At 47.7% G+C, this 14,167-nt stretch overlaps 1 protein-coding gene across 24 annotated transcripts in view; it reads left to right on the plus strand.

The window, feature by feature from the left end:
- KALRN (kalirin RhoGEF kinase) overlaps positions 1–14,167 on the plus strand; it is a 735,103-nt gene that overhangs the window by 411,648 nt on the left and 309,288 nt on the right. For all 24 annotated transcript variants that reach the window (XM_066240737.1, XM_066240739.1, XM_066240742.1 and 21 more), the window contains 2 exons: positions 5,101–5,296; positions 12,723–12,889. In XM_066240737.1, coding sequence (XP_066096834.1) covers positions 5,101–5,296; positions 12,723–12,889 — 363 coding nt within the window. The remainder of the gene's footprint in view (positions 1–5,100; positions 5,297–12,722; positions 12,890–14,167) is intronic.

Genomic DNA, 14,167 nt, shown 5'->3' on the forward strand with positions numbered 1-14,167 from the left:
TTTATCGTAGTCACCAGCATCTTAAATCAATCTGAAGAAAGGGATTACACAGTGAGACTTCCAACTTTGCAGGTCACAGCGAAGAGCTGAGATAATGGGAGTAGACTACAGGAAGTGGGAGGAGAAGGGGCAGGTGAATTTTCATTCAGGCAGGTACAGAATAAAACATTTGGAGGGGAAAGGCTAAAGTATTCTCTACATATCAACACTGAGAAAGACCAGAAAGTGGGGAGAACCAATGGAGAGGGCCCCCTGAGACCAGAGCCCAAGGCAGCTGCTGGGCCAAGTTCCTAGGGTCAGTTTTTAGCAGCAGAAGGCTGGATTCAGTGAATCTTGTCTAGCGGGAAAGGCTTGGCTTCACATTGAAGTGAGCCTTTCCCTTTCTCACTGCCTCTTACCCTTTATTAATTTCTGTTTAGCTCCTTCTCTGATTTCCCTAATGGCTTTGGTTCTAGAGTAGACAATTGTTAGAATAGAAATGTTGCCAATGCATCTCTCAAAGAGGTCATTGTACCCCTAACACTCCAATTAATTCAGGGGAGCAAGGGGGATAGAGGCCCTGGAGCCAGAAGTGAGCGAGCCGGCCACTGAGATGGAGTTAATTGAGTGGAAGGAGAAGCAAAATAGGTTGATGAAAAGCTGAACTCCCTGTGGGCACCATGTGTTCTTTCATTTATTTGGTTCAGGGCCTAGTTATAGTCCTGAACCAATTTTTTCAGATTTCTTTTCCAAAAGGAGTTAAATCTCCAAATTGATTCCCCAGTTTTTCTTTTTGGAGTCTTGTCTCCATACGAGCAGACTAGCCCATGCCCCGTGTTTTGAGCTAAGCCAGAGATAAACACCTGGGACTGGGGGTTGTTTCAGGCCCCTGAAGGCAATGAGGGCTGGAAGAGACTGGGAGGAGGGGCAGGGGCGTGTCAAGGCCGAGGACCAGGGGAGGAGGCTGGAGAGGGCGGCGCTGCCTCTCGGTCTGGGAGTGGAGCAGCAGGCTGGTTTCCGCAGCAGAAGTGCATGCAGTGCGGCTGGAAGGCTAGGTTTCCTCGCTTGCAGTAGGTAAGCTTCAGGGTCAAAAACAAACTTCTTCCTTAAAAAAAAAAAATGAGCGCCTGTTGTATGCCTGCTTCATACCCCAAGAAGAAGGTAGAGAGGGGAGCCCAGTGAAAGAATATGCCCCGAAGAAACAGAAAAGAGAATAATTTAAATTTCAGCAAACATTAGAAATACACAAATCAATCAGGAAAAAACCCACAAATCAGACTAATACAAGGCCCTGCACATCAGCCTGTGGGTGGAACAGGAAGAGAAAATCATACACAGAGCAGAGCCTTTAGATCCTGGGAGTCGGGCTGTTCTGCTGAGTAGCTTGAAATTCGCATTTTTCAGGCTGCCTAACAGGTTTGGGCCCCATCGCTTATGGTGTCGGGCAGGGACTGCGGAGGAAGGTAGGGAAGGGGAGAAGAAGATAGAAACACTGGATATGGAATCCTGGACATTCTGCACATTTGGTTTAGATTCAGATTCCCAAGACACCAGACATCTGAGCCTCTCCGACCCGATGTGAGCACCTCGGCTTGACTCTGCTCCCCTCACGGGCCCCTCGCCCGTTCCACTCCACAGACGCCTGGTCAAGTGAGCCCTCCGGGACCTTCCTGCAGCCCACGGACCCTTCATAGACTCAGTTTTGTGGAAACAAAACAAAACAAAAAAAAAAATTGAAAGGAAGGCAGGCTCTTCCTTCCATGCTTGTTGTATTAGTTTTATTCTCATTTCTCTTGGATTATAGGCATGGAAATGGACTAAAAATGTTTGGGCTATTTTATATTTTATCTCTGGTAAAAAGCTTTTATCCAATACATATTAAGAACTCTCATACATCTATTATCAAAAGATAATTAATCTAGTTTTTGAAAAATGGGCATAAGACTTAAAAAACACTTTTAAAAAGTAGACACAAATAGGCCCTGGCCAGGTGGCATAGTGTGTAAAGCATCATCCCAACATGCCAATGTAGTGGGTTTGATCCCTGGTCAGGGCGCATATTAGAAGCAACCAATGATTGTACAACTAAGTGAAAGAACAAGTTAATGTTCTGTCCCTCCCCCTTCTTCTTTCCCTCTTTCTCTCTCTCTCAAGTCAATGGTGGAAAAGTAGCCAATAGCATATGAAAATGTGCTCACCATTATTCGTCATCCTAAAATCAGGAGATAATACTTCATACCCATTAGAATGATTAAGTGGATTCATAATAGCAAATGATGGTGAAGATGTAGCAACTGGAACTTTCTTTCTTTCTTTCTTTTTTTCTTTTTTTTTTTTTTTTTGTGGTAACAGAGACAGAGTCAGAGAGAGGGATAGATAGGGACAGACAGGGAGGGAGAGAGATGAGAACCATCAATTCTTTGTTGCGGCTCCTTAGTTATTCATTGATTGCTTTCTCATATGTGCCTTGACCTGGGGGCTACAGCAGACTGAGTGACCCCTTGCTCGAGCCAGTGACCTTGGGCTCAAGCTGGTGAGCTTTTGCTCAAACCAGATGAGCCCGTGCTCAAGCTGGTGACCTCAGGGTCTCAAACCTGGGTCCTCTGTGTCCCAGTCCGACGCTCTATCCACTGCACCACTGCCTAGTTAGGCTCAACTGGAACTTTCATACATGCTTATTGGGAATGTAAAATTTCTATTGGGAATGTTTAACATACACCTACCCTAAGACTCTACAATTGCTCTCCTAAGTAACTCTCAAAGGAAATGAAAATCTACACAGAAGGACTTGTATAAGAACTTATTCACATCAGCCTTATTCATTATAGCCAAACACTGGAAACAACCCCAGAGTCCATCAGCCAGAGAATCGATAAACAAATTGTGCTGATATATCCACCCAGTGGATAACGGTAGTAAGGAATGAACTGCTGACACACACAACATGGGTGAATGTTAAATACAGTGTGTTGAACACAAAGCCAGACAGAAAAGAATACGTGCTGTGGTTCCATTTGCGATCCCAGACTAGGCTAGACTGCGTCCGTGGAGATGGGAATCAGAAACCAGCTCCTGGCTGGGAGGGTGGGGCCGGACTGACTGGAAGGGACACCAGTGGACTTCCACCCTTAGAGGGGTGGAAAGGTTTATATTTTGTTGGTGGTGATGGCTACATGGGTGTATAAAATTGTCAAAACTCATGGAATTAATGCTTAGAATACAGGGTGGGGTAAAAATAGGTTTACAGTTGTAAGGACGCGAAGCAGAATATAGTCTTGTGTTATTGTTTATCAATTATTGTATTATTTTTCATACAAACAACTGTAGACCTTCTTTAGCCCCACCTTGTATGCACATTTTATTGTATATAAGTTATACTTTAAATCTTTAAATACAAAAAGGAAAACATTTATAAGCCTAGTCTATATGGGCCTATTCCTCCTATAAATTATACGTTATAAGTCATTTATTTCTCTGCTCAGCTTAACTCCTTTCTCTAGTTAGAGAATGAAGTACTTTTCAAATATGGTTACAACAAAAACCTGTTTTGCCTGCGCCCCTGATCCCCAAGGCCTCCCACAATGAGTATATATAGTAGGTTTTCCTGCTGAGCCCAGGGGCTCCCCTAGTCGGCCAGGAAGCGGTGGGGGCAGAAGGAGGGGAGACAGGCAATGAAGGTGGTGTTTCTCCAGTTCCCCCATCTCGGCGTCAAACCGCAGCTGCACTTTCAGTGAGGAAAGGCCGTACTGTTAGACAAAGAGTGGAGTCCTGTGTCCCAGACAGCAACCCCCCACTCCTACTGCCTGCCTTTCCCCTCCCAGCCTGTATGGCCCAGCCAGCACATACAGGGGATAAGAGTGACACCTCCCAGCTGTCTGCAGCTGGTCATCTCCTTCCCTTTGTCCCCAACATCCCTGCAGCAGCAGCTCTTGGTACCCAGGAATGTTATGCTGTGTGTTCGCTGCAACGAAGCCCCGAGTGTTGAAAATCCCTGAGCTGGGGCTCTGGGTATGTGCTTAGGCTGCCGGGGCCATACTGTGACAGTTTGGCCTGGGGTGAGGCTTTTGTTTTCTCTTCTCAGAAAAGAGGATGGTGGTCCCCGTGCCATTGCCCTCACAGGCTGCTGTGGGGGTAGCCGGAGATTGGGGGCCTAAAAACCACATTAGAAAAGTTATTATCTGACTCATGTCAGGTGGCATTATTACCCAGCTCAGTGCCTCCCAGTCCCCGTGCTATGATGAGTGTGGTATTTGTCAAGGACGGGGAGGATTCAGACTCTCTGCAGTCACACTGAGAGTGGGTGAGGGGAAGCCACGTGAGAGAAGGCGGGAAAGATTAACAAATTAGCAGCTTCCTATTAAGACCGAGTTTCATTACGTGCTTCAGTCTTTATTAGAATCCTTAGCGCCTTTCACTAGAGTATCATCTGCTTGGATGTCTGTAGATAAACCGCACGTCTGCCCCTGGTTTAGTCACCGTTCCAGGCATCGGCTTTGTGGTACAGGGAGAGGACCTGCACAGCAGAGCCCGGAAACCAGGCAGAGACCTGGAGTTTGATGCACACCAGCTCCCCCTCAGGCCCTTGACCGGCTTCTCTAGCCTTCAGTTTATGTTTCTTGAAAAGACCTCTCCAATGAGGGGGTTTTGGAGGGGAACAGTTGTGGTATAGTGGACAAAGTCTCTGCAGTCTATAAAAGACCTGAGCTTTGGCCTCAGCTCACCCCCTCCCGAGTAGGAGGACTCTGAGCAAAGCATCCATCCATCTGAGAGAGCCACAGCCTCCTCTGGCCTGGAGGCCGCCACCGGCCTGCCTCTCGGGGCACATGGTGGGAGAATGGGGCGGAGTATGGAGTATGCAAAAAACTTATAAACCATAAGTTATCATGTAAACGTCTCATGCTAGTCTACTGCTGTTGTCAAAGACACTGAGACACACACAGATCACGTGCAAAGGCACGCACACGTGCGTGTGTGGCAGTGTTGCTTCAGTGCAGCGTGAGAGTCAAGGAGACGCAAGGCAGAGGCTGATCTGGGGTCGGCTTGGCGAACGAGGCCTGGGATCTGCGAGCCGAGCCGCCTGCCGTGGAGCGGCGAGCCCGGACTGATGTCGTCCCCTCACAGGTGACCGCCGAGCTAGACGCCTGGAACGAGGACTTGCTCCGGCAGATGAACGACTTCAACACGGAGGACCTGACGCTGGCAGAGCAGCGGCTGCAGCGCCACACGGAGCGGAAGCTCGCCATGAACAACATGACCTTCGAGGTCATCCAGCAGGGCCAGGACCTGCACCAGTACATCATGGAGGTCCAGGCCTCAGGTAGGCCACCTGTCCCGGCCCTGTCCCCCGGCGGGGAGGTGAGGGAAACAAGAACACCAGCGTGACTCCAGCAAGCGCTGCCATTCACTTTATTCCTGTAGCTGTAAGGAATAGATTTTTCCCCATTTTAAAGAAAAAGAAACTGCAGCCGGAGGCCTGACGTAACTTGTGTGAGGCAGGCCAGTGAGGCTGTGGGAAGGAGGGGAACGGGGCCGGGCTCTCCTGGTACTGCAGAGAGGATGGGAAAACCAGTGGTGGAAATTAGCACAGATTCGAAAATATAAATGAATAAATAACTAACTAACTGTGGCCTAGAAAAGCAAACCAGGTAGGCTCCCAAAGCAGTCAGCCATCTGTGGACTGTGTTCAGCTTTGTAGACATCCGCTATTTCACTCCTCCCACCCCCACTCCCTGTCCTCCACCCCCATGGCTACTCTTGTCTCCAGTCCTCGCCTCTCAGAGTCCTGGTTTTTGTCACTGGTCTGTGTGTGAGCGTAAAAAGTGCTGATAAAAAGAAAATATGGCAGGGTCCTATAATTTTGTAACTTCTAAAACAGCCGTGGTTGAGTTACCCAGATTTCACTTTTTTTCCTGCTCAGGATTTAGTCACTGTTTATCCTACAAATGCATGAAAACTTAGTGTTATTCCTCCAAATCGGTCCTCGTTGTTAAAACTGGAGGGAGCCGTCACAGTCCCTAGTCCACCCAGCCCAGGAAAAGGAAACCACTCGTGTGAGCACATACCATTGGCGTGCTAGACCCAGGCGACACCCATCCCCCTCCCCGCCCGCCCCCTCCCCCTTGTTGACGCAGTTACCGCACTCCCCAGGGAGGCAGGCATGAGCTCAGGCCACCGACTCTGTTTTAAGAAGGTCCATGTCCTTGTTCATCATGAAGGGTATTTAGAATCATAATTGTTAGGTGGACCTTGGCCATCAAACTTAACTTCAGGAACTGTGTTCCCTTTTAATGACTTGAAAGGATGCATACCAACATTCGGAGGAACTTCACTTCTAATCAGAGGAGAGACAACCTAATAGAATAAATTCTATTCACTCTGGTCCGCATAATCTTTCCTCGAATTTTCATTTGCGTTGTGAACAGGTCTGTTTATATGTACGCAGACTGTGCCCCATACAGCCCCAGGAAGGGCCATTCACATTATAGTCTGCCTAGTGTCTCTTTTATGACAATGCCCAAGCCCCACGCCTGAGATACTCTGATTTAACAAACTCCAAATGGGTCTTGGGTATCAGCGAAGCTCCTGGTGAGTCCCTGGTGCAGAAGGGCCGAGACCGCTGCTGCTCATCACAGTGGTTAAGTCAGAGCCCTGGTGTCTGTGAAGGAATGCCCCAGGACAGTGGCTCCCCAATGTGGTTCCCAGATCAGCAGCATCAGCATCACCCGAGGAGTCGTTAGAAAGGCAACTTTAAGGGTGCATCCCTAGAACTTAGGACACCAGCATCTCTTGGGGTTAGCCCAACAATCCGTGTTTCAAACCCTCCAGATAATTCTGATGTACCACTGCTGATCTAGGACCTTGCTACTCAGTGTGGGCCCTTGACCAACACCACGGGCCTCACTGAACACTAGTCAGAAATGCAGAGTTCCAGGCACTGTCCCGACTTAGGAATCTGAGTCTGCATGTGAGTCATGTGCACATTAAAGTCTGAGGAGCGGAACAATAGGGAATGGGGGAAGCTGTGAGCCTTTCTCCGTGATTGAGAACCTGCCTGGACTCGGGGCCTCACTCTATGGCTTGCCCTCATGATGCTCACAGCAGCGGGCTATCCAGCTAAGCCTAGGAAGCACGAGAGAATGCAGACACATCCCTTAGAGACTTCATCCTTCAGTACTGATATATCTGCCAGGAATAGAGGTTGTCTGCCTGAAAACCTGAGGCACTTAGGACCAGGGTTCTGGCATGACCTGGGGGAAGCCCACCTCTGCTTTAAGAGTTAGGTATCCATGGTAACAGGAAGACCACTGGGAGCTGGCAGTCCCTGAAGATCGCTTAAGCCTGGGGAATAGTTTTGCTTGGCGGCCACCTTAACCTTGAGGGCTGAGTGGGTGGAAACACCCCGGGCAGATGGGCTGCCCACCCCCACAGAATGCTGTTCTAGAAATGAGCTTTGTCAACGAGGCTAGATTGGCCTCTTCAGCCCTCTCTGTGGCACCGGCTGTTCCCCTGCTCACACCGCACCGAATGTTCAGTCTGGCGTAGCCCACGAAGTTTCAGAGGGGAGAGTCCAGGGGTTTCAGGGATGCTCACTCTGCTGCTGAGTGCCTGGTTCCACCCTGGAGGCATCTGTCTCGTCTCTGGCCTGGAGAAGGAGGCCACAGGCATGTGAGAGCTGGAAGTAGAGGTGGAGTTTGGGGCGCCCAGCTGGAACTTGCGCCCTGGTGGCTGAAGAACGCAGGACTTCAGAGACAGGGGACTGTGGCAGTGAATGGCTTGGGCATTTATGATGGAGGTCTAATGAACTATATTGAACTAAAGGTAAAATAAACTGTTCTGTTGTGTTAGAAAAAGGACAATAAGCAAAATTAAGAATTTGGTATTTAGCTCTTCATGTTAAATTAATTAAGGGTTTATACCAGGGGTCTCAAACTTGCGGCCCACGGGCCGCATGCGGCCCGCCGAACAATTTTGTACTGATTTTTTTTTTGTTTTCAACTGCAGTGAGAAAAGTGTTGCGTAACAGTTGCCTTTTGTAGACCTAGTGCGGCCTGCCAAACGGCTGTGATCTTGCTCTGCGGCCCACATGCTGAGTTGAGTTTGAGACCCCTGGTTTATACTATGGTTTTGGTTTGTTTTTGTTTTTGTTTTGTTTTGTTTTTGCAGTAAATGGAAGTAGAGGATATCCATACACTTATTTTCAGATGTGAAGTTTGTAATGTTGAGCCAGGTTCTACTAAATTCCTCTGGTGCCAATAATTCTAACCAAAGCAAAAACCTTAGCTTAAATCACCATCAGCCTTAGGAATAGAAGGCAAAACAGGACCAACTCACTTGCTCATAGTTCTTTCCACACTGGCGGCCTCTAATTGAGCCTCAAGATGGGAGGTGTTTGCTGGTAAGAGTCGAGTTGGAGAAAACGTGCCAGCTGAATTCAAGGTTCAGTTCCTCCATCACAAGTGGGAAGTGCCTTTTCTTTCTCTTGAGACCTACTTTCTTCCTCTGTCTAGTATGGCAGGTGGACCTTGATCCCTCAAGCCCCCTCCAGTTCCTCCTTTCCGTGGTTCAGCCCTGCCACCTCCATTCATTCTGCCCAGGATCCTCTCCAGTTCAATCCGACCATAAGACTGTTACACTTGACCTTAGGAGTGAGACAGGAGCCATCCTATGGGTGTGTTCCTTCTGTGATTTCATCAAAGCTTCAACTTCTCTCTTTATGCGAGGCTTGGAAGTGAAAACATCTTCAGAGTCTGTGACACTGATGCTTAAAATTTACTATGCCTGGGAAGAGTATGACCATAGTATTTGAAAATACTGTGAATTTGAAAATTTTTAAACAAAATCAAGTTTTGGGGGGGATCATTCTTCCCCTTGAGCATAGAGGTTAAGAGGACAGTGAGGAGAGGAAGGCTGCTTGGCGTGGCACCCCACCACACCTCTCACTCCTGCGTGTCCTCGAGCACGCCACCAGTCTCCGGGCCTCGCCTCCCGCTGCACCCGGCGGGATAACGCACGAGCATGGGAGGATCCAGGAGAGCCTGAGGATGAGTCCCTGTCACACGAGGTCTCTAGCACCTAGTGCACGCGGTTGGGGTTTCTTGTAGTTTCTTCAGCAGCGTGAGGGCAGGACTCTCTCCTCCTTCTCTTTAGATTCCCAGCACCTAGCACATAGCAAGTTCTCAACAATAATATTTGCTAAATCATCACGATTGAACCTCAGTGCGGGTGCAACAGATGTAGGTAAAAATAATGGGCCACAGATAGTTTTATGTCAGAAAAGAAAGGAAAGACTTGTGTTTCTCCGAAAGGGAAGCTCCACTGGGGTTGACGGGAATGTGGATCTGGTGGGGGCTGGGAGGAGGGCAGAGGAGGACCTGGTGTACAGCGGCGGCTCTCAGGGCCTGGCTGCATAGGGGGAAATACGTGGGGAACTGCTCTAAAGCCCCAAGGTCTGGGCCCCACCCCTCAGGGATTCTTACTTACTTGGTCTGGAGTGGGTCCAGATTTTTTTTAAACTTCCCGGGTGATGTCAGTGTAGAGCCAAGGTTGAGAATACTGATCTAAAAACCTGATTCAAGGACCGTGTAATGGCTGAACTGGGAGTTATACTGAGGCAGCAATGCAGGAAGAGGAGTGGGGGAGGGAGGAAAAAGAGAAATGAAGATGTTCTCTATCTGAGTCAGGTACGTATTTAAAGAACACAGTCAAAAACCACGTTACAGCCTGACTGGTGGTGGCACAGTGGACAGAGCATTGACCTGAGATGCTGAGGTCCCAGGTCTGAAACCCTGAGGTCACTGGCTTGAATGCCAACTCATCCAGCGTGAGTACGGGCTCACCAGCTTGAGCATGGGGTCACTGGCTTGAGCATGGGATCATAGACATGACCCCATGGTCACTGGCTTGAGCCCAAGGTTGCTGGCTTGAGCAAGGGGTCACTGGCTTGGTTAGAGCCCCCCAGTCAAGGCACATATGAGAAACAATCAATGAACAGCTAAAGGGATGCAACTATGAGTTGAGGCTTCTCATCTCTCTCCCTGTCTGTCTGTCTCTGTCTCTCTTGCTAAAAAATAAAAAACAAACAAAAAATATGATAAGTATAGGCAATATAACTAGAAATACTAACTCTTACCTTAGACCATAGTCACCTCAACTTGAGGAAATTAAAGTTGTTTTCCTGACCTGGCAGCCAAGGAAAGCAAAGTAAGATACTGTTATTAGCTGTGGCCTTGAGCCCCAAATACATACAATGCTGAGCATACTGGTAACTGAGTGGAGCAGAAGGGATATCTCTGTCCCTGGATTGCTGGCCATTGTACCATCTTAGCCAGTGGTTCCCAATCTTGTTTACATGTTGGAATCACCCTGGGAGCTTAAACACTTCCTAATGCCTGGGACCCACCCCCAGAGACTTGGGTGTTCTGGTCTGGAATGCAGCCAGGACATGGTGATTTTTTTAAAGTTCTCCAGATAAATCTAATGTGAGCCAATGTTGAGAGCACTAGTCTTATAGCATGCAAACCACCATATGCTAATGATCTACATTGAGCAAGTATATAAACACCTGACCATAAGATTTTATATTTACATTTTATACAAGCCATTCAATAGTCCCATCATTAACCAATAGTGAATATGATATAATTTCCCCAAGGGAAAGGAAAAAGTGGGAAAATGGGTATTTTTTTAGCCAACTAAATGCCAGGCACTGTATATATTTTATCTCTCAGCCTTCATGACACCCTCAAAAGTCTTTCTTGGAATTCCCATTTTACTCAGGCTAAGCGAGGATATGGAGCCCAGAGACTCACCGTTAATGGTCATAGACCATGGATTCAAAGTTACATCTGTCTGTCCCCAAAGATTTCAGATGTTTTCCACCACAGCACATGACCTGAGCTCCTCCCTAAAGAGGCCCCTGTGTTCCCTGAACAGAGATTTATCGGGTGTTATGAGTCAAGCACTGTGCTAGGTCATGAAGATGCAGAGAGGTATAAGACAGACACGGACCTAGTATCCATGTCCATGCATTCCTGCGAGGACACGGACAAGTTAACAGGGAACCGACCTCGATGGAAGTGTTCTGATGGAGGGATGGGTGCAGGACATTGTGGGAGCTCATCAGGAACTTCAGTACCACCTTCTCTAAGGAGACTGACAAACTCTTTTATTACAAATAGACTTCACTGCTTGAAGCAAAGAACATTCTTTTGCATCTCTGAGAGCCCCTAAGGATGATAGTTAAGCCTATGATTAGATTGAGAGGAGTAATGTCAACATAAGAAAACTCTATTTGCTGTTGATTGATGGATATGTACCAATTGATGGGCTTTCTCTGGGACTCATGTCACTCATCTTGGTGTGTTGGAGGCTGTGGAAGAGAGGAGTGAGTTTCTGTTCTAGGTGCAGCTGGAGTAAGTCTTCCCATTTGCCCCATTCTCCACCTATAACATGATGAGCTGTTGCGGAGTGTGGAGATGTCCTAGGCATCATCTTCACCCATTCTGTTTCCTGTGTTCACCTCTCATAAGTCTCAGGGCAGGCTGCGAGCCTCTTCTGGATGATGTCCTAAGCAGTTGCATGGCCCCTTTGATAAGCACCTGTGGCAGGGGTGAGCCATCGGCTCCCATAGAAAGACACTTCGGCCGACTCCAGCATGCTAAATACCAGAGATGCATGCAGAATGAAAATACATAGTAATGAGTGGGGTAGGGGTGTCGGGGGGGGGGGGGGCGTCCTCGTGGTGGCTGAAAGCAGGAAAGAGCATTACTTCTGCAGATGGATTTGAATTAGATCTTTAGAGAGTAAACATGGGGGTCAAAGGTGATCTCACTTTGCCGAGCGCTGCAGCAGTCGAAATTTTTGTATTCTTCTTTTTTTATTTCAATCAAGGAAATGCTGTACCTCATCCTCTCGGTAATTGAAAATAGTAAGTGGAGGGAGTCGGCTGCCAAAAGAACAAGCCGTTCTCTTCTCTGTCTCCCACAGATATTTCAGGAGCTGGGACTTGGAGTTATGAAACTGAGAGAAAAAAATAAACATGAAAAGATACTGAAACTTATTGCCATGTGACACCAAAAATATTTTTCCCACTGTCCCATATTGTCCTTATATAAAACACTATTTTTGCCTCTATAGAAATGACTGTCCTTTAGCGTGTTCAGACGTGGCCCACACTCCCCCAGCTGTATTCTGCAGGTGTGTTGGTGGGGGCAGTGATGAATTTCTGATGGCGTGAGTCAGAGCAATGGGGAAGTCTCCCACAGAGGACTTACTTTGTAGGTGGCCATTCATTGAGATGGGTAACAAGACAGTGCCTTGGGCAGGAGCTCCTGAGACAGGGTCTTTTGGGCTTTGTTCTGTTTCCCCTTCTGACCCAGAGGCTGGCTTGTGAATAGTCAGTGTGTTGGCAAATCTCCCATGAGGGAAGAGCGGGTGCTGTCTCATCTGGGGGTGGACTTCAGGAGAGCCCCTCTCTCCAACTTCAGTTGATACTAAGGAGCTGATCATCTATGGGAAAGTTAGTCCCACACACAGGATCAGTTTAATCCAAAAGCAATGGCATGTTTGAGCATCCCAGAAAAAGCCGATTAAGACAATCTATCCAGTTTCATAGAGGAATATGAAGAACTTAGGAGGGTGCTGATAATGGCTATTTCTAAATCCCAGCTTTCCTGTGCATACTGAATGACATGCAGTCTTGACAGCACTACCTGGTTTTGAATTGTTTGTTTTTTTTAAATCAGGAATTGAGTTAATCTGTGAGAAAGACATTGACCTGGCGGCCCAGGTGCAAGAGCTACTGGAGTTTCTCCATGAGAAGCAGCATGAGTTGGAGCTCAACGCAGACCAGACGCACAAGCGGCTCGAGCAGTGCCTCCAGCTGCGGCACCTGCAGGCCGAGGTCAAACAGGTGAGCCTGGCTCTGCCACCTTCCGCCTGGGCTTCCCGCCTGGGCTTCCCGCCTGGGCTTCCCACCAGGGCTGGGCCTGCTCCCGGTATGGGGTAAGGTGCCCAGAGCCCCACGTGTAACAGACCTGACAATAGGTAAGTTAAGGAATGGTGGTATTAGTTTCTGAAAGCTCCGCAGCCCTCTCTTGTATCTAACAGAGCTAATGGCCCAATGTCTCAAACAAGGAGTGCATAATTGCTCTTTTGTAACAGTCTAAGGAGAGCATTCCAAGTCGTCCTCAGTCACTGAAGTGTTTTCTCTTCCTTTCTATCCTCAATCTCAGCATACTGCTCATGGGAAATACAGGTCCTTTATCAATAAATATATTGAGCCTTTGAAGCTAGGCTGATTGATTTGGGGCAAATGTGTGCCTGGTCCAGTACCTGACACATAGTAAGTGGTGCCGTTGCGATCATTCTTTTTAATGTTATGTGTGGTTTTGATAGTTTTTTTTTTTACTATATTAAGTCAATTTATAGAGGAAAAGAAGTCTTATCTATATGAGACATTATACTAGCCATTTTTCTTAGGACATACCCAGATTTCTAGGAATCTCTAGGGACATACAATAACCAAAGGCCCATTTAAAAAATAGTGCATTTCTTTTTCTTATATACAGTGACTGCTAGAGCCTTTAGATAGTAAGTCTATTACTTTACCCCAGGGGGAAATAACATATTTGATTTAATTATTGCTTGGTCCCTTATAGTCAAAGTATTCCTTGCTAATGCCTATATCTTAGTTATTACATTGTTACTTATGGTAATGGGCAAAAGTATCTTCTCTGCTCCCCTTCTCCTCCAGTCCTGTTCAGCCAGAGCCCAGACATGCTGGGCTAAAGGTTCACCCCTGAGCCCCCAGCAAGACCAGGTCACAGCGCTGCCATCCGAGTGGCTTTCTGTTTAGTTGCCCTGGGATCGCACGTGAGTCTCTGGAGAGAAGTATTATTCACGGCACATGGCGGCAGTCCTGGCAGCCAGAGCAGTGATGCGTATACACATCTGAAACCCTCGGCAGGAATGATAGTGCTTCCTTTTCGTACGAAAAGGACTTTCGCATTTGTGCTCTCATTTTAGGAGAAGGAGCCGTGAGGGAGAGGGTGCAGCTTCACTTTACAGATGCGGAGATTCCACTGCCTTAGGGGTCGTGCTGCCAGCACCTCTTGACTAACTCAAGCTGAAAGTTGCCTCCAGGATTCCTACACCCAAGGTCCTAAGATTGGCCATGGCGAGACCCCAC

This window comes from Saccopteryx bilineata, chromosome 8 (genome assembly GCF_036850765.1).
Source record: "Saccopteryx bilineata isolate mSacBil1 chromosome 8, mSacBil1_pri_phased_curated, whole genome shotgun sequence".
In the NCBI taxonomy this organism is placed as follows: domain Eukaryota; kingdom Metazoa; phylum Chordata; class Mammalia; order Chiroptera; family Emballonuridae; genus Saccopteryx; species Saccopteryx bilineata.